Genomic DNA, 19540 nt, shown 5'->3' with positions numbered 1-19540 from the left:
GAAACAAGTAAGTAGGCATATACAGCTCACATATGTTTGCTTAAACATACTTTACATATTCAAATACAGTAGTTACTTTCTGGATGACGGCTCTCAATATAAAATTAATCTGTCAGTTTTTCAGACTTGGCAGGGTAAAAGGCTTTCTTGCTGCGTTCTGAGTAGGGGAAAAGCATCACTTCAGTGGTAAAGAGCTAAATAACCACAGTTAATGGAGGGAAAGTGTAGGAAAATAATTACGTAAATTCACTTCAGACCTGATCCTGCAACCTTTAACCATGCAGTGACATTCTCTGCCCAGCAGCAGCCCCAAATTTACACTTTTCAGAATCACATCCTTACTGAGGCAGAGATTGCCAAATAGCTGTTAGTGAGGGAAGCGCCACGTGTGCCAATTCTAGAAACCAGGAAGGCAGTACACTCTGCCCTATATTTTCAGGCTTTTTGGTACCTTACATAACTAGGTGCAAAATACTTATTTTTATTTCTGGTTCTTTTCTTTGGAAGTGCAGTCATGTGCAATCAGGTGGAATAAGTGATAATTTTCCTTCAGAAATTGTAATGGTTAGCGATGTGGACACTTTTCTTTTTAGGCAGAAACCATGAGGCATTGAAGCAAGCATTCACTTTTCTTGCACTTGAGGTCACAAATTTATGCAAGTCAAAAATGTTGAGCCTGCCAAAAACATCATGCTACACTCCACCAAATAAAAGGACACTGTTATTCTTACAAGGAAAGGTTTGACAGGACAGGAAATAGGCAGGGTCATAGAAGTTTACTTACCAAAACTTATTTAACCATCTTTAAGCCAAAATACAATGTTAGTTATTAAAAAAAAAAAAATCAGAAGAGGGGGAAGACAAATACAAGAGCTCCAGACTATGTTATTACAGGAGTAGCAACCAATACAGAACTAGGTAACCTTAGTAAAAATTTACATAATTCAGGACACTATGTGTCACCTGCCCTTACTGGGTTAACACATACTAAGTAAGTTTGAATTTATATCCTGAACTTGCAGCCAGAGGCATCTGATTTGGAAAATCCAGTGCAGAGTTTACCAAGCTATACATTAATTTCATTACAATGCAATCCTTAAGTAGACTGCAATCCACTTAAAGGAATGGAGGAAGAAAGAGTAAGAAGAGAGTGAGTATGAAAGATAGGAAAAATGTTGCTGTTCATTACAATTTTCCATTTTTGTTGAAACGCAGCAGGAGAGCAAAGCCACAGGCTTCTCTACTGCTCTTGCATGCCAGGAGGGATTATGCAAACACTGCAACCACCCAAATCTTATTTAAATTATAGTCATTGTTCCCGCTTTAATGGTTATACTTTTGCCTGCTTTCACTCAAATATTGCTGCATCTTGCTTTCCGCCAACACAGTCCCAATGGGAGTCATCAACCCTTAATTATAGATGAACAGATCTTTGAAAAATACCTCTAGAAAAAAAGTGGAAAAGAAAGCAAACTTTAAGTGCCATCTAGTGGCTGATCTAAAAAACACGAAATGGATCAAAAAAAATTCCTAACATGCCACAGAGTAATACAACTGTTGCTGAACTGAAGAAGCAGTGCTTAAATGCCACTAAAGACCAGGTTAATACTCTGGGGGAAAGAAAGGGACTAAAGATCAGCAGCATCATTGCCATAATTTTTCTTTTAAGATTGTTGTCCACAAGTGGAGAGTTCAAGCAGTAGGAATTGTATAGGGATCACATGTTCCTTCAAAACTCTCATCAGCTTATGAGCTTCTGCCTTTCTAAGGACATAGAGATTACCATAAGTATCTCAGTCCAAATCAAAAAACAGAACCCTTTCAGATCCCAAAATAGAACCCAAACCATGGAGTGAATCTGGGGCCAAGCATCAGAACTTTCCTCCAAATGCACCTGGGTGGGAGGCCAGATTTTTCTCTACCTGTGCAACAAGTCATTGTTACATTTCTAAAAGAAAGGAAGCAGACTGTTAGTAATGTCCTTTTCCTTTCCCTGCAGGAAAATGCCATTTTCTGCTGCACACAAGAATTCCCTACAAATTACTTTTCATTTACAAAATCTCCATGTTTCATTTACACAGCGGATGTCCCACAAGATCATTCCCCAAGCTTTAAGTAATTCCTCTTGGAGGCAAGAATAGTTGACAGTCTAAACTTAAATAGCTTTGTCTGACTCTGTTCAGTGATAATGGAGAACATCCCAACATAACTTTTATTTAATGTAATTTTCATTTAGGGGTTTTTTTGCAAATAGCTTTAATAGCTTTGCATCTCTTCTGTTTCTTACCTGCAGTGAGCCCTGGGGATGACACCTCAGTGGCAGGTTTTGGAGACATGAATCTGTGTACACAGAAGTAAGCCCTGTGCATTCCAGTGTCCAGTTTCTCCTGAGGTTCCTTGCTAAGGCTGAAGCATGTTCACTCAGTGATGCACTAAGGCATTTTTTCACTGAATTACAAAACTAATTTACAACTAGGTAATGTAGGTAGGATAGGTCTCAGATAAAGTAATGAACAAGATTGTGTTTCCCAGTCCTCCCTCTCTTTTGCTAATATAAAAATTTTTAAACATTCTGATTTTTGTTTAAAAGAGGAACAAATGTGCTAAAAATTACCATTATAAAGAGGGATGTGTAAACCTTGCTGAGGAGTGAGTCTACCTTCTTCCCCTTGCTCACGGGAGAGGGTGAGTTTTATAAGCAAGAGCAAGGGTAAGTTAAAAACTACCTTCTGTGACAGGTACTGTTCTGTGCCTCCTGTGTATGTTTGCCAGATACCAAGATAATACAGGAAAAAGGGAACATTAAAATAAATAATTTGGAGGATATTGCTTTTCATACTAATGAAATTGTGGGACATTAAATAAAAAAAGGGTGAAGAGATGTAGAGCTTGGTTTGAACCAGAACACAGCAAATGCTGTTGTAAGAATTCTCTCCTCACTACCAGGACAAAGTTTCTACAGGTGTCAGTGAAGGCCCTGGTCTGCAGTAGCAACTTAAGAACTTTTACTGCATTGGTAACTCCTGTTGCCTGGTGAGAACACAAATCTCCCAACACTCAAACAGGAATTATCAGATTTGTTACCCTGGTGCAATGGTTTGGTGCACAGGGAGGAGTCAGTATAGAGGGGAGCTTGAAACCATTTCTTATTTGAGAGACACTTTCCAAAGTCCTACTGGGGGCCCTGCAGGAATCTAAAACTCATTATATGCTTCTCTAGATAAGTATTGAGAAACAGTGGAAAGGAACTCCACTATACCAATTTTCAAAATAAGCGAGCATTTTTGGTAATAACACTTAGATATTGGTTTTTATGTTGACAACTTACAGCAGGCATGGATATATTTCTTTGTCATGTTTCTGAGCTACTATCTCAAGAGCTGCTTTTTCTACCAATGAGTATTCCTTCTTATCTCAGATTCTGGAGTATTAGTATTATTTTCAAAAATGGAAACTAGGTCGGTTTCTGACACAACAAATAATGAGTATCAACAGAACTTCAACTTCTTCCTCATAGGCTGCTGTTCCAAGCAAGATCATCTTGTAGAATCTTCCAAAAAGGACTTGCCTCAGTGTATCCCCTGCTGGGTTTTTGCTTTGGGAGGTGGGAATAAAAAAGAGCAGCAAAACTTGCTCTTTGACTTACAGGAGGAAACAGCTTTACATAAGGAATGATAGTTATTCTAAGACCTACAAATAGCCTTTGGTAATTGAAGTTCCTTTTTGGCAGGTTACAGAATGCAAGAAACTTAGTGTCAAGCTCAGCTTTTCCAATTCATTTGAAGGTGCACTGGTGTGATGTGCTCCTTGCTTTGGCCTGGTGAGCCTGCTCAGGAAGGTCTGGGTATACAAATGCAAGGACAGTGTTGTGATGAGGGGTAGGGAACAACAACAACAAAGACAATAAGCTTATCATGCACATGGGAGGGAAAGACTTTACCCCAGGCAAAGATGGATGTACTTACTGTTTCAGCACTGCCAAGTCAATAACTATCCCATGGCCAAAGGAATATGAATGCTCTCATACTACACTTTATTTTGCAGCTCACTGTGGGGGAGGCTGGGATAAAATACACAAAATGTAAAATATTTTGGGCTTATTTCACTGAAAATAGTTAGTTCTAGGCAAGGACATAAAACTAATACCAGTAGGATTATTCTAATCTGAGACTACCAAGAGGAATGAACATCTTAAATCTACAAAAGGCCCACCTCTCCACTGCCGAAGCACTACTTAAAGCACAGTATTTCGTACCTGTGACCTTTCAGCCAAGAAAATCTAAAAAGAACACTGACAGCTGCAGGAAAAAAATGTTTGAGAGCCTTACAGCCTTTTTCTAATTCTTATGTAAACTGGAAAAATAGTCATTATTTTTTCCTTTTTTGTTTCTGCTCTCCTGGGCATGTTCTTTCACCTAAAAGGTTTTGAGGCATTTCAGAGATTCCCACACTTATGGAATCAGGTTCAGGACAGGTTCCAAAGAGTCCTCTGTTAAATGGACAAAATCAAACTGAAAAGAACAATTTGTGCACTGCTTCAGTAAGTCATACAGTAACATACTAATAGATTTGTCAACAAATATTTCAACAGCATATTTCATAGCACTTACTATACAGAAGTTATTTCCAGACGAGTTGTTATTTAGCTCAAACGTTGTATTGTTTGCTCTTAATATAAGAGAGTGGAAAAATTGGCTACTTGAAGATCAGCTAAGGATCAAAGTCAGAATTTTAGCTTTGAACAGAAAGACAAGTATTTGGACAGGTTGTAGAAGATGCAATATTAGTATCTTTGCCTTTTTCAGGGGTCAGAGTGGGAAGTCATATCGAAATGTATGAAATGGGTTCTCAGTATGAAAACCTGGGCCATGGGGAGGATGGATTTCAGAAGATTAATGCAAATTGGTCCTTTTAGTTTAGGTGAGTAAAATCAAATTGTGAAGTTATTTTTTAATTTATTAGAGTATAATCAACACATAAACAACACAGTCTTATTGCTGAGGACCAAACATCAACTGATCAGCCAAGCCAGTAGTGCACATTTCCCCATTATGCAAATTCACTGCCTGTAAAAATAGACAGGAGGATACAGAGAAGCTGGAATAAAACTGGAAATGTTCTTATGCAGTCCTAAAATCCCACTTCTAATTCAAATGAAAATTTAGAAACAGTGTAACGAAAAAAAAAATAAAGCATATTCAAGTAATTTTCAGTTCTTCCCAGTAGAACCAAAGCCACCTTCACCACGTTCTGTATCATCCAGAGCCTGAAAGACATCAATTAGGATAAGCTCGTTTAGTGCCTTTACCTGCTTTTTGTTTCTATACAACAGATATTCTCTACCATGGAGAAAGGTACATTTACATTTAACAAGAGCTGTAACTGAGAAACCAAAACATTTTTATGAGACACTTTGGAATACTTTTTGCACAAGTTTAAACAACACATTGTGAGACAACTATTTCTAGTACAGACTGAAGTATTTCTCAAGTACCTGTTAACTCTGAAAACTACACACCAAAAAAAAATCCACCTGGGGGTGAGCAAAGAACCAAGACTTTCATCTAGGTAGCACTGCTGCTATGCAGTTTTAACACTGAAAGTAATTTTAGCAAAGTATTTATCTATATCATAAATTTCATCTTATATACAAATATCTTAAACTATTAATCATGGAAAATACAAGAAATATTTTCTTTAGGCAACTTACTTCAACTTCTTCTAGCTCAGGATAATAAATGCGTTCACAGATGAGCTGGGCAATTCTGTCCCCTTTTTTAACTGCAATGAAGTTAAAATATTATTAGTTCCTTCAAAAACAGTGAATAATCAATCCAGAGTTTAGACAATCTCCTTTCAAGAGTATCAGAACATAATAAGAGTGAAAGCACTTATTTGAAACTTAGTTAAGCAGATGTTGACAGCCCCAGAAAAGTCCAGGTAAAGATAAACTTGTGCTTAGCCCTTTTAAGGTGAAGTATCAGCAGCTGGATCAGCTCAAGGCACTTCCATTCATTCCTGCTGCCATCCTCTGGCATCTTAAGTGTCATTTAAGCATAAGCAGTGCAGAGATGGAGAGACAGCTGTATGTATAATGTGGTCCCTTTTGTGAACTAGGCCCAGGAATCTGGGGGAAAAAAACTGAACTGATAAAAGGAAAACAGGATTTCTCACTAGTACCCAAGCTGGTTCACTGAGCTTCCCTAAGAAGCCTGTGCTGTGAAGATGCAGAAGAGGCTGCACTGGCAATATTTTAACTGGACACTGAGGCTTAAAACTGATGAAGCTTAATACAATCTGCACTTCAGTACAGATTGTGACTCTAAAGCTTAGCTAAGTAGGGTTTTCTTTGGTTTGGTTTTGTGGTGGGGGGGTGTTTTGGGGGGTAGGTTTTTTTGCATGCTGCTTAATTTGCTATGAGTGGAATCTTTATGTATTCCCTTGACATGACATTATTAAGTATCCATGTTTTTGTTAATTGAAAGAAGAAAAATGTTCTTAGCTCATTCTAACTCTGCATAAACTTTTAAAGAAAAAGTTAAGTTTCTCATTCCCAGTCAGATGGCTGAAAACAGGCTCTGCCAAGCTCAGCAATTACCTTCAAAAGTCTCCTTGCCAAAGTTGAAGAGTACTACACCAACATTTCCCCTGTAATCCTCATCAATAACCCCAGCTGTCAGGAGAAAGAATTTAGAGGGATATCCAGTTAATAAATGTCAGTATATTAGATCACTAGATTAGATAATGTTTAGATTTATAAATCACCACAGCATCTCGTACTGACATCCTTTATACTACTCATGCACAATCAAACAATATATATGCAAATACCAAGACTCTAAAAATGCTAATCAGTCTTGCAAAAAGAACTGAAAAACACCATCACACGTCAGGAAGTGTTTTACCACTGTACTACTAATTTTAGTTGTAATACCCCATCTGAAATCAAGACAGCTGGACCAACTTCAGGCTCCATTTGTTCTGCTAACTTCAGCTCTTTGGGTGTCAAGCAGAAATCTGTTGTTAACTTTAACATTTCCTCTGAGAGCTATGGATTTGCACAGATCCAAATCTTGTACCTCTGGCAGGGTAACAGAACTGGAGCTTTAAGAAACTGATTGTCATTCTGCTGTATTTAAGTATCAAGACTGAAAACTGGCATGCTCTTATATTTTGTATAACTGTATTAACTACATAGTTCAGAAGATTATCTACCAATGCACATTAATATAATTATATTCTGCTTCTTTGGAGTTTTTCTCTCTGAACTTTATAATTCAGCAGGTTTAAAAATAATGATGATGCACTGGCTCTCTGAGGTGTTACCCAGTCATCTGCTTTTGCCAGACTACCCATTATTTATTTACACACATTACAATGGGAAATTAAGGAACTTCTGTGATCCGTATTTACAAAGTCTTAATAAAAATAACAGAAGTCTTACCACCAACATCTATGAAGTGCTTTGCAGCTAAACCAGAACGTGGTGCTAGAAAAGAAGAATTTTTTTGTGAGTGTAATAATTTACTTCTTTTAAAAGACAATATTTATAGGTTATACAGTCTGTTTGCACAGTTGTGGCAACAAGAACTGCTTCCACAGTCTAAAACAAACATCATTTTACAGGAATTATTGTTAGTTTATATATATATATATATATATATATATGTATATATAAAACAAAATAACAGCTGCTACTGGCTACAATAAAATTGCAGTTTTTAAGTGATAAAGCATGACTTTGTTTAGACCAACAGTTGCAGAGTAGGTTTCTCCAAGGAAGGCAACAGGAACAGACAAAGACTATCCAATCCTGGTTTATTTTTGGTTTGGCATAATCTCAAAAGGCTATGAGGCCAATCCATTTAAGTTATGATGGAAAACAACATTTGGCAAGCAATTTACTAAGCAGTATTTTAAACAGATAAATTATGTGCAGGGGTTTGGGGTTTTACTTCCCTTAGACTACTTTGATGACACTCTTCAAAATTTTCTTTGGGATAAGAGAAATGCACACATATATTCCTTTTAAATAAAAGGACATGGCAAACTGATCGTGCTCTTCCACTGGAGTGGCTATTGCTTTTTTACTTTATGAATTCATAGATAATTCATAAAACGAATGCACAAAATAAACAGAATATCTCTTAAAGTGTTCCCAAGTATTCTGTCACAAAAAGTAGTCAAATTCTACTTCACTAGTATTCTTACTTTGGGGTTAGTTTTTAAGCATCCTGGGATGTATTTGTTGTATGTTCATTACGTATTGGTCTTTGTTTAATTCAAATTCAAATTCTGAAACCACAAAGAAATAATGAGCTATTGCAGAGCCTCTGAAGTTGTATGTAGATTATGACCATTTTTGCTAACCATCTTTTTGTCACTTGACACCAAACTTCAAATGTATTTGACAAGAAATGTCTGCTACAAGGCTTAATAAATCACACAGCCACGTGGCATCTTTTTTGTGTAGACTAATTCTGAAAGCTGAAGATGGTGTCAAACCTGTTCTAGAATGACTCTGCAGCCTTTTTATAGCTTCTTTACTTACCTACTCGGCCATAGCACCCAGAAGGAAGTGCTATTTGAATGTCTGTTTTCACTACTGCCTTTTCCATGGGTGGTATCACACAGTCATAGGCACTACAGAAAAGAAAGAAACACTAGTTTATAGAGAATATTTTTTAAATTTTCTTCTCTGTTAAGGTAAAAAATTACCAGAATTATTCTGGTTGGGAATTTATAAAATGGAACTTACAGAAAAATATTTACAGATTTGCAAAATCTAACGCAGATCCTAAGATACAAGATGCTCTAATTTTGATAGTGCTAGTTTAAGATTTTGGAAGTGTCACTTGAACAGCACAGTCTTACAACTGACAATTTAAAATGTTTTTTACCTGGTAAGACAGACAGAAAGTACAAGTTTAACTTTAAAGTAACCATTGGGTGAACATGGTTGTGCATTTTTTTGTGCAAAAGCAAACTTATGGGATAACACACTCTCTGATGAAGCTTTCTACTGCAGATGAACTAACTGTAATTAAAATTAATTATTTATTAAGTTAAATTCTAGGCAACAATGTTCCTGAGCAAACTGACAGTTAATGAGTCACAAGATTCTCCTTGGAACTACAGAGATTTTAAGAACTTGCTGAAAATACCCAACTGGAGGCTTAATGAAAGGCAGTGGTGACAACACTTCTTATATCTTGACCTTGACAAGGAACTGATTTTTAAACACTGGAAGCACTGAAAGGTTTTTTAAAAAACAAGACTTTTTCCAGGTCTACAGTGCACCACGGTAGGACAAAAGGAATACAAAGAAAAAGGGGGCTGAGGCAAATCTTTAGGAAGGAAGTCAGCGAGGCGAAGGAAGAAAAACTATTACTTATTTTAAGTAATATTAAAAAAGGTAGAAGAGGCCACAGTGAAGTTCAGATGTAACTCGTGACTGTACTGGATCCCAGAAGCACTGTGTAAACAACCACAAGCTGCAACTATTCCTGAACATAGCGAAAACCTTTGAACAATGGTTATAAATTCACCCAAACCTAAGTCTGTACATTAACCCACATGGGTTTCCAGCTAAGATCATTATCAGACTGCCACAACCTCCTTTGCCGCACCCAGCAGCCAAGAGGAAAGCAGAAAAGCACAAGCGCTGGCAAGGAGGGCCCACGTGTACTACCAATTCTTTTTGTTTCACTAGTGAGGCACCCGACCAATGCTGGCACCAACAGCAATTCCAGATGATGTGTCAAGCCTGGCTTTTGGCCAACGACTGCATCGCCCTCTAAGGAAATCAGTGATGCAGCACGGCTGGACCACAGATACCTGGGGATGAAGGGCCAAGGATGGAGGAGCAAGGGAGATAACTACCAGGGCAGCTCTGACCTCCGACCTCCTCTCCCCCAGGCCCGCGAGCCCCTCAGCAAGAGGTCACGACAGCCCCTCAGCCGCCGGAGCCCCGCGCCCAGGGCTCGCCGAGTGGGGCGGCATCGCCATCCCTGGGTTCAGTATCCCCGGACCGACCGCCACCCTCGGGTGCGGCCCCCTCACCCTCACCTGTACAGATCGTAGCCCGCAGCCCGCGCGGAGCCCCTGGAGGGGGCGAAGGCGTTCTCGGACAGCTTGGTGAAGCGGAGCCGTGTGCTGTGCTCGCCGGGACCCGAGCCCTTCTGCCTCTTGCTGGGGGACGGCTGCGGCACGGCCTCGGAGGCGGGCATGGCTGGGGACGGGGAGACGCCGTGAGGGGACTGACAGAGCCCGCCAAAACGCGGCACGGCCCACTGCGGGCGGGGACAGGGGGAAAACCGGCTCGTCCGTAGCTTTGCTGTGGGCGGCGCACCCCCGCCACACCCCACCCCACCCCCTCCCTGTGATAATGGTCTCGTCCAGGTCCTGCCGCGCGCCCCGCGCTCGCGCGGAGGGTCCCGCCCGCGCGCCAGGCGGGCTCGTCTGTCAGGCCGGGCCGCGGCGGGCGCTCAGCGGGGCAGGGTGCGCTCCCCCACCTCCCCGGGGCCGCGGGCTGTGAGCGTGTGCTCCCCGCAATCCCCGCCAGGGTCGGAGAGCCTGTGCTCCCCTCCGCCCCCCTTACAGTGCCCGCGGGGCTGCAGGAGCAGCCGAAGGTGCCGGCACAGCATCGCGCCCCTGCCGTGTGTGGAGCGCCGCCCGCCCGCCCGGCGCTGTCCGCCGCGGTCCGCACCCCGCGTGGGGCGCGGGCGGAGGCAGCGGCGCCCCGTTCTCCCCTCGGCCGGGCTGTACCTGCCAGCGCAGCCCCTCTGCCGGCGGCCCGGCCCGCGGCGCTGGGCGGGCGCGGCGCTGGCGGTGCCGCGGGGCGGGCGGGCGGACCCCGCGGCGCGCGCGGCGTTGCCGGGGGGACGCGATTGCGGCTGCACGGGCGGGCGGGGCCGGGTCGGGCCCTCAGAGGGGCGGCGGGGCCGCTCCTCGGGACCGAACCCCTCGGCGGGGACACAGCGCCTGGGCCACGGGGCGGTCGGGCCTGGAAGGGGCGTCTCGAGATCATCCAGTCTAATCCTACTCTTAAAGCAGATTCACTTAGAGCAGGTTGCACAGGATAGAGGGAGAAGGAGGCTCCTCCTTCAGGAATGGTCAGGCCACGAGAGAAGCGTTTACCTTATGAAAGGGGAACAACCCTTGTCGGTGCTGTAGATAGGAAAACCTATCAATGCTCGGCCCGTCCTTTTCTATTCTTATTCTTTTGTCGTTGTAGAAGACTCGTGATTTCACGGTCTTTGATGTTCCTACTCACTGCCTCTTTTGCTATCCCATCTATGTTGTACTTTACCCTTCTATTTTTCCTACGTTTATATCTATATCTGTAGGATATATATATTATATAGGACTAGGGAATTCCCTAAATTCCCCCATAGCTCTGTGTGCTGTGGGCTAAGACTCTTATCCACTGGATTCGTAGTTTCAAAGCTGTCCCTGACAAGTGTGGTGGAGGTATTTGTCTCTCTGCAAAGTAGCTGCAGAGAGTTGGAGTTCTCTTTGCTAGTCTAAATTTTGTCAACTTTTATTTGTGGATTTTTTTTTTTTTAAAAATTGAGATCTAAGTGTATATGATTGTCTCCTTGCTATGTTACATTTTTTAAGTGCAGCCAGATGGCAGTGAAACCTTTGCTATGCAGTTCAGTTACAAAAAAATATTTTGAAGCATGTCCCAGTTTGTGCTTCCGTTTATTTCTGTTCAGTATTTTCAGTCTAAATAATATGAGGTGTTTGAATGAGAATGCATATGTATCACAGATCTGTGTGAAAACACTACTTAAAATATGGCTTCTGATGTAAGCCATCCGCAAATTGAAGTGTATAAGAATTGAATTGTATCAAGTGAATATCTAATTATGAATTTTTTTTTTAATATAAGCAGAACTTTATAGAAGTTACAACCGCATCCTGCATTATAGTGTAGAAAAATTTTATGAATGGCCAGGCTTGATGAGGCAGACTGGGTTCTAAACTGTGCTTAAGGTAGCCTGGAAGTCCTTGAATAATAGATAGGAGGACTCATCCAAAAATATTATTAAGGAGAAAGGTCTCAGCTGAGTGACACTTTTTTGCCCCACGTCTTTACAAGAAAAAAAAACAAAAAACGAATGCTTGGAGTCTGGGCAAGTTTGCCTTGGTCCTGGGAGCGTGTTGCTTGCTCTGTAGATAGTCAGTTGGCCAACCTTCCTGCATTCTTGGTTGCTGATTAGTCCTGCTCTGCGTTGGGCATTTCTTCCTGACTTTGGAAGATAAAGCTGAAATAAACTGGAATTATTTACCTTTTTATCTCGATTGAGAGCAGCAGTGGAGGCTGCTTTATTGTCCACAGAAAGAAACACAGAGCTTCTTTCGGAGCTAATAAAAAAAATTCTCTCCGATGAAGTTTTGGTGTTAAAATGAGCATTTTTATTAGGAGAAAACTATTGCTTTAAGTGAGGTGTTTCCCAGCCCACTCTCACTTAGAACAGCTGTCTCTCTCCCACTGATTAAGGTTTGTAATTTTAAAGGCTGTTATGATGAGTGTGTTTACAGTGAAGCTCTATTTTTGATTGCTTGTTTTGCTGTACAGTGTGGGGGCTGTGGAATTTTGCCATTGCTTTTTACTGCATTCCAGACAACCTTAGCGTTTTATTTTGTTTGAAACTGAATTTCCTCTGATGAAATTCCAGCAGCAGCACGACTGTGGGCTGTTGCTCTTGTTATTTGTGGAGAATGTGAACTACAGCTCCCTGTATCTGTTTGCTGTTTCCATTTTGCTTTGCAGAGTCAAGGCCGGTGTGAGATGTTCCCTCAGCAGCGCTGGCCACACAGTCATGATGGGTCACACAGCTGCCAGGGGCTGGGTCAGCCAGGCACCACACGTGTCTAAAACGGTGGCCTGATGTCTGCTGAGGCACATTGTGACAAAACCTTGACTTCCTCATCTATAACTCATTTAGCAAAGAGCTGCAGCGCTTCAGGGGTTCTCTGACCTTCTGCCAAAAGTTGCAAAGAGGTAGCAAGGGAGAGAGAGCAAGAGGTAGCAAGAGTGTGGAGTGATCCCCACTCACTTCATTGTAGTCCAGTGGCAACCAAACAACCAGAAGCAGAAGCCTGAGGGAGACCCCTGAACTTCAAGCTGAAAAGGCTGAGGGTCACTCAAATTCTGTTCTCCCAGCTTTGCTGATAAGTCAGGGACCTCTACCTGAGGGGAGGTGACAAACAGGTGAGGGGAGTTAAATCAGTCAGTTACAGCTAAAACTCTGCAGCTGTTTGCCCTCGTCTACAACTTCAGTGCTAATTCCCGTTACCTGTTGCCATATCTCTTGCTTGTAAACTGCTCATCAGTTGCTGAAACTGCTTTTGCCATGAGGATCTTGGAATACCACATGGAATCATAGAAGAAGAGGGAAAAGATGATGAATGTCCAGGTTTTCTGAGAATTAAGGGCAGCCTGTTATATTTTGTCTATCCAGGAAGGCTTTTGATAGGACTCTTCAAAGATGTAATGAAAATTGCAGAGGTTTAAGGCTGGTGAAAATTACTGTGCATGTGGCTGGAGCTTTGTACCTTGTGATTATGATGATTAAGTGGGAACTCCTTTGTGTGTGAAGTGTGATAGCAGCATGTTCTTTGCAGTGTGACTTGCATAGCTGCAGTTTGTCTTCACAGTGGAGTGCCTTTTTGGTTAGAAAACTTTTCTGCTTGCACTGTTGAGTAGCTGATTTAAAATTAAATAAACACCCCCAAAAAAGTAATCTCTGTTGGGGACTGAAAAATCTAGTGAAAGGCACATTGGAAGAATGATGTTCTGGACAGCATAATCTGGACTGTGCTCTAGGGGTTATGTGATGAAGCTGAACAGTTTACCAGTGGTTGTAAAAAGATTTAAGGAAAGCATAGTCTCTGAACTGTGATGAAATGCCTTCTGTGATACCTGTCAGAGCTCCACTGACATTAGGAGGGAAAGGTAAGATTCACTGATGAGAAAGACAACAGTGGATCACTTTAACAGGATGCACTTAACTGTGCAGGATGCCTGGACTTTTGAAGAAAATTAAAAATATTCTTTGTTCTTGCTTCATAGCAACAGTATTTTCACACTTTAATGTCCCTGGTCACCTTATCTGTGTTTGCTTTTGTCGTGGCTGATCAAATCAACCCTAAATTATATAAACCCACAGAGCTGGTAGTGCGATATAAGCTCAAAATGTACTAGACAGCATTAGAGCTGTATGTTTTCTAGAGATGTCAAATGTGTAATTAGAATTTAGTTACTAACATGATGATTAAAATTCAGCACTTGTTTTATGCGTAATTTATATAGAAGTGTTGGTTACAGAGTGAGAAATGAGGTAGGTGGACTAACAAAATTTTGCAATCAAAGTTGCAATTTAAGATAGTCCATAATTAGTGTACTCTCCAAATTGGTCATGCACACACTTCAGGAATCATAGTGAGGAACAAGAAATGCTGCTGTGTTTAAATTACTTGTGAATTTGTGGAAATAATACTTTCAGGTAGTTAAGAACTGTTGCATTCACAGTTTGTGCTACTCATTATAAATCCCATAACACTGTTGTGTGGATACATCTTGTAATTAATCACTGTAGGTCAAGCGAGGAATTTCAGAGGAATGTTTATGTTAGTACTTAGTTTTTGATGACTGTTCACTTAGAAAAGTACCTCTTGGGATTTATTGTTGCAATCCCCACATCACTGTGTTTGTGAGAGAAAAGTATGAATAGTATTGGAAGTGCCATTGCTGGTTTATTTTGTGCTCATTCTCTTTTTGGATCTGCTTGGGTCCCCCAAAACAGTTTAGGTCAATGTTCCCTGTAGATTGAGAATGGCAGTACTTGGGAATACTTAGGAAACAATCCCCTCTCGTGTACATAATTAAATGGCTTAATAGAGGTGTGTGATTCCTCCAGGTCCTTTCATAGACCGTGGTAAGAAACACACAAAAGGCCTAAGTGGAGCCTCCCTAAAAGTTCTTTTCTTTGCATTGCCTGGGTGCCACATGCAGATTACACCTGTGTGGTGTCTGAAGTGAGAGGAAAAGGATGGTGGCCATTGCAATTCTACAAAGCTGGAAGGACCTGAGAGCATGTAAGAAGCTGCAGTATCACTGCCAACGTCACTGTGAGGGATGAGAATAATCTCCTTTTTTGCAGGTGCAGAATGAGAGCTTTGGTTTGCTCAGAGCTGTGCAGGAAGTCTGGTGTATGGAGGAAACTCATATATCTGTGTAATGCACTTAAACTGCAAAATGATCCTTCAGCTTGGTTGTAAATGTGTAAGAAGGAGCGAAGGAAGAACATTATGAGAAAATATCAGTATTTCATATCCTGCCTTTAATAGATGGAGAAAATAAAGCATGGATTACTGGGCTACATTACCATGTTCTGCTGAATTGCTGCTGTTGAACTCAGAAAAATATGAATATCAAATATTTGTCGTTTTTGGAGATGCAGTGCTAGATCTTCCCCCAAGTTAAATTCTAATAATTCAAGCAAGATGGAAGCTGAGGCTGCTTTAAAACATACATTTCGTGAAATTCAGGGTTCCCTGGCTTTCATGAGGTTTAGATGTCAGTTAATCTCTGTCAAGGATTTGCAGAACTACAGAAAATAAATTAACCATGTTCCTTGGTGGTCTTTAATTTAAATAATGCTTACATAGAGAATATAGGTTTCCCCATTAAAAAGAGAATCTGCTTTTCTTGGCAGCTGAAATTATAAAGTACCATAATGTTGCAGAATAGAAAATAAAAAATTACACAACTTAATGGATTTCCTTTATTTTAAGTTAGTGTATAATGAATATTATTTAGAAAGTCAAAAATAAGATAAATCTTTTATATAAATCAAAAAATAAGGCATTCAACTCAGTTAATGGGTTTTTGTTATTTTCTAATCACATAAATCACTGTACATGTTATCCCAAAGTATAATGTCAGATTGTATTAACCCTAACATTCCTAGCAAATATTGTTAGAATATTTATGATTTTACTAATTTCTTTGTGAAATTTGCCTACCACATTTGATTATTGCAATCAGACATTGTATTCCATGTCAGAGCCTGAAAATTCAATATCAAGTCATGTCACGTAGAGTCCATATTTTTATAAAGGTGAGGTTGTTGTTTGTCAGTTAATTAGAAGTGTTACAGTTAATATAAATTAGCAGAACAATTTAAGTAAAACCATCTGCTGTAGAAATAGGTCCTAATTTGGCAATATTACAATCAAACAGCATTGCAAGTATTCTACTTGCATTCTGTTAGTTTATGGCTTTGCCCTGATGGATGCCATACAGGTTTTATTCTCTCTCACAAGTTGGTGCATTTCATTTTAATCCTATTTTGTGCCTATTAGCAACTATGATAGTGCAATTGGAAAGAAGTATTTATTTATAGATTTAATGCATTTTGTATTGTAGAAGTTAATTTTGGCTTTCTAGGATTAATATCAAATAATTTTCAATACTCTATAAAATCAGAGGAATTTCTTCTTTGTGTATTCAAATATTTGCCAACTCATATAATATATAGATAGATTTTCCTTCTTTTGCCTGTACTGGAGTGTAAAACCAGCAGGGACCATTTACATTTTTTGTCTAATTCTTTGCTGTGTTGCTTTGGATTTTTGAAAAATTTTCTGTCAATTATTTGCCTTTTAGGTTTGTGTTAGGTAAATGTGTCTTTAATGCATCACTGCCATTAGAAATGTGGATGTTGAAAACAAGCAAGGCATATTCTAGGCACTGATGTTTTCCTAAGAATAGAAAGTCAGTACATTTTTGTGGTTGCCTCTGACCATTAGGACTGGAGGAAGGTTCTTGGAGAGAATTTCTAGCCAAGCCAAATACAGGTAATCAGACACTGCTCCTTTTCTTGCCACAGGGAGGCTCCTGTTTAGGCAGAGGGAAAAATAAAGTTATCATTATGAAGGCAGGGGTAGCTCAGGTAAAATGCTTCTCACTCAATATTAAGTAGAAAACTTAACTGTTCATTTACAACTCTGATATAATAAGACCACATGATTGTTTTAATATCATCAAGTACAAAACTACCATCAGACCTTAATTTGCAAACTCTTGCTCACCTGGTTGTACTGGACACGAACTGTTTGTGATTGTAACCTTAAACTGGTAAAGAATATTTTCATAAAGCCCACACATAATATAATTTTTTTAAAGGATAAAAAATACAGTGCATGAACAGTTTTGCAGTCCATCAGCCTATTTTCTGATCTGTAATTACTGTGAGATGGGAGTTTTAAAGTGTGGGTCAGTTTATGGTAACGTGATCACCCTCTTTTTGGAGACTGAATTAATAGAGCTGAAGAGGTTTATCTGCACATCACAGGTGCAAGCTAATTTATAAAAAATGTGGCTCTAACTAAAAATTCATTCTCAAAATGGCTTGCTTTTTTGGTAATTTTATTGGTGGCCTCTTTTCCTTTATATAATTGCATCATCCTAACTCAAGTTTCAAGTAGATCTTGGCTAACAGCCCTATTTTTTACATGCAAACCAAAAGAATCCTTTTTCTAACTTTGAGTTTGTAATAGTTGGGAGAAAAGAAAGGAAAAATGTGTATTTTCTGCAGGCAGGCAAGCAGATGTAACACTCAACATGCAGATTGGATGTGAAGATTACATTTTTGACAGGTTTTTCATGAGTAGGGATTTCTTTTAAGCGACCAGGAAAGATTCATATTCAGTGTAGTCCCAGAGAATTATCAGTCCAGATGCAAGTCCTTCAGAAGGTACTCGAAAGATTGGTTTTGTGCTCAATGAAATAACTCAAGGGTTTCTGTTGCTCCAGTCCAGAATCCCTTTACACACTATTCTCAAAGTTAGAACCAAAATCTTGGCACTCACAGGACAATGATGTTGGCTGCTCTGGAATGCTCTTGTAAGAGTTCATTCAGACGGACCTGGCGGTAACTCTGAAACAGGGGAGAAGAAAAAGATCAGTGAAGTCAGTGATCCTCAGTTCTGGTGCCTCGTGGACTTCTACACTGCCCCTTGCAGGAAGATTTTCTGCTGTTGCTTTGGCAATGTTGGCCCTGTGGTATGCTCTGTGGTCCAGACTCAGAGAGATGGCAAAACATGAGGCCAAGCCATGCTTCTTGATTAGTGTAGTTATGTTGGGGCCAGAGTTGTTCACCCTTGTGTAAGGTTTCCTGGGGATAGGGGTTATTTTTGTACTGACACGGTGTGTAAATGATTGTTACTTTGATATTGAGCCTTTATCAGGCCAGGCTCAGGCCCTCAAAGTTTTTATAACTTAACACGAGTCATAGGGAACAAGAGACCAGGGCAGGTTTGTGTAAGATAGATGTGTCTTAACTAGTCTTGTAAATTATTTTCTCTTTCCCTGGAGAAAGTAAAAAGCTGGATTTTTTTCTGTTCACACCTTAACATTTCTTCCTCTACAGAAATTCTTACTGTTCTTTTACGTGTTGTATAGCTAAGAATCCTCATAATTTAGCCAGCTGTTATCTCATGAGAGTCATCCTATAATATCACCCTTTATCTGTGCTGCCAGGTTTTTCTCTATTGAATTTTAAATGTGTTCTAATGTCCTCTGTGAAATTTCCAGAACTGCCTTACTTTTAAAGATAAGGGGCAGGTCTTTTCAGGTGTGTAAGCTAAAATTTTTGTTGCTGTTCTTGTTTTATAGAGCAACTTGACATTTCATGTTGCTGACTTTTCAACCTAGAGGGTATTTTTCTGGTTCTTTAGTTAGTGACCAAGCTTAATAATTTATTTTCTTTCTCTTGTATCCTGGTTCTGCACACAAGTGTGCAGAATATTTGTGATTATATTCCCATTGTCTTTTATACTGAGATGTTTTAAGGGCTCTGACTCTCAATTTTTGATGGTTGAAGCTGAGAGTAATTCTAAGGTTTTCTGCCCACAGCTGACTCCCATAACCTTATGCTGGTTATCAGCTCCAGGAAAAGGGTAACACAGTGAGCAGCCAGGCCGCTTCCCAGCTGCTGCAGTTGGTAGTGTAGTGTGTTATCTTAAATCACCATTGATTTCTGATTATGTTAGTATGTCAGGCTGTGACTTCTAGCAGCTCTGAGCTCAGAGTCACAATCCTTGCTCTGCTGAGGAAGTTACTAGTGTCATAAAGTGGAGATAACTGAACTCTCAGTGCACTCGGGTTAATCCAATAGGAACCATAAATAAAATTGCTAGATTAATTCTCTGTGAGTTACACTCTTAAGAGTGAAAGAGTTTGCAGTGTCCTTTTGGTACTGGCCTGATGAAGCCTGGCAGTCCCTTGCTAAAAAGGTATTTTCCAGTAAATTAAAGAGCAGCCTAGACTCTAATTTACGCAGTGGGTCAGCCAACATCAGCCTTAAGTGCCTGTGAACTGCAGGAGAGCTCCTGTGCTGTGGACAGGTTTAGTCTGCACACTGCCGTTGAGGAAAGAATCCATGTTAAATCTTGCCTTTGGAGAAATTTCTAGAGTTAGTTGTGGTGTCTGGATTCAGTCCTGCGTTTCCCAAAGTGGTGAATG

The 19540-nt window shown here is 40.3% G+C and overlaps 2 protein-coding genes across 6 annotated transcripts in view; both read right to left on the bottom strand.

Annotated features, from left to right (window-relative positions):
* Window positions 1-4935: 4935 nt before the first annotated feature.
* DUT (deoxyuridine triphosphatase) lies at window positions 4936-10883 on the bottom strand. 2 transcript variants are annotated; one of them, XM_051797238.1, is made up of 7 exons: window positions 10768-10883; window positions 10069-10231; window positions 8552-8643; window positions 7445-7489; window positions 6599-6673; window positions 5711-5781; window positions 4936-5266 (listed from the first exon to the last, which is right to left on the bottom strand). In XM_051797238.1, exons 2-7 carry the CDS (start codon window positions 10227-10229, stop codon window positions 5210-5212), a joined length of 501 nt encoding a protein of 166 aa, XP_051653198.1. In that variant the 5' UTR covers window positions 10230-10231; window positions 10768-10883; the 3' UTR covers window positions 4936-5209. The 2 variants fall into 2 exon arrangements, with proteins under 2 accessions (XP_051653198.1, XP_051653199.1); XM_051797239.1 differs by lacking the exon at window positions 10768-10883 and adding an exon at window positions 10601-10723.
* Window positions 10884-15783: 4900 nt separating this feature from the next.
* The window catches only part of SLC12A1 (solute carrier family 12 member 1), a 47209-nt gene continuing 43452 nt past the window's right edge, over window positions 15784-19540 (bottom strand). For all 4 annotated transcript variants that reach the window (XM_051797223.1, XM_051797222.1, XM_051797224.1 and 1 more), the window contains 2 exons: window positions 17887-17954; window positions 15784-16912 (listed from right to left, as the gene is read on the bottom strand). In XM_051797223.1, the coding sequence (XP_051653183.1) occupies window positions 16777-16912; window positions 17887-17954 (204 nt within the window). In that variant the 3' untranslated portion in view covers window positions 15784-16776. The remainder of the gene's footprint in view (window positions 16913-17886; window positions 17955-19540) is intronic.

Source organism: Manacus candei, unplaced genomic scaffold (assembly GCF_025592945.1).
Source record: "Manacus candei isolate 608988 ecotype Guabito, Panama unplaced genomic scaffold, ASM2559294v1 h1tg000046l, whole genome shotgun sequence".
NCBI lineage: Eukaryota > Metazoa > Chordata > Aves > Passeriformes > Pipridae > Manacus > Manacus candei.
The sequence above is the reverse complement of the archived record's forward strand: the minus strand, read 5'-3'. Positions and strand labels throughout refer to the sequence as shown.

Coding starts and splice junctions, on each gene's coding strand:
- DUT (XM_051797239.1), bottom strand. CDS start 10,646: ATGCTGTGCCGGCACCTTCGGCTGCTCCTGCAGCCCCGCGGGCACT. Junction 10,232..10,600: donor CCTGCAGCCCCGCGGGCACT/GTAAGGGGGGCG, acceptor CCCCGTCCCCAG/CCATGCCCGCCTCCGAGGCC. Junction 8,644..10,068: donor GCGGGCTACGATCTGTACAG/GTGAGGGTGAGG, acceptor TCTTTTCTGTAG/TGCCTATGACTGTGTGATAC.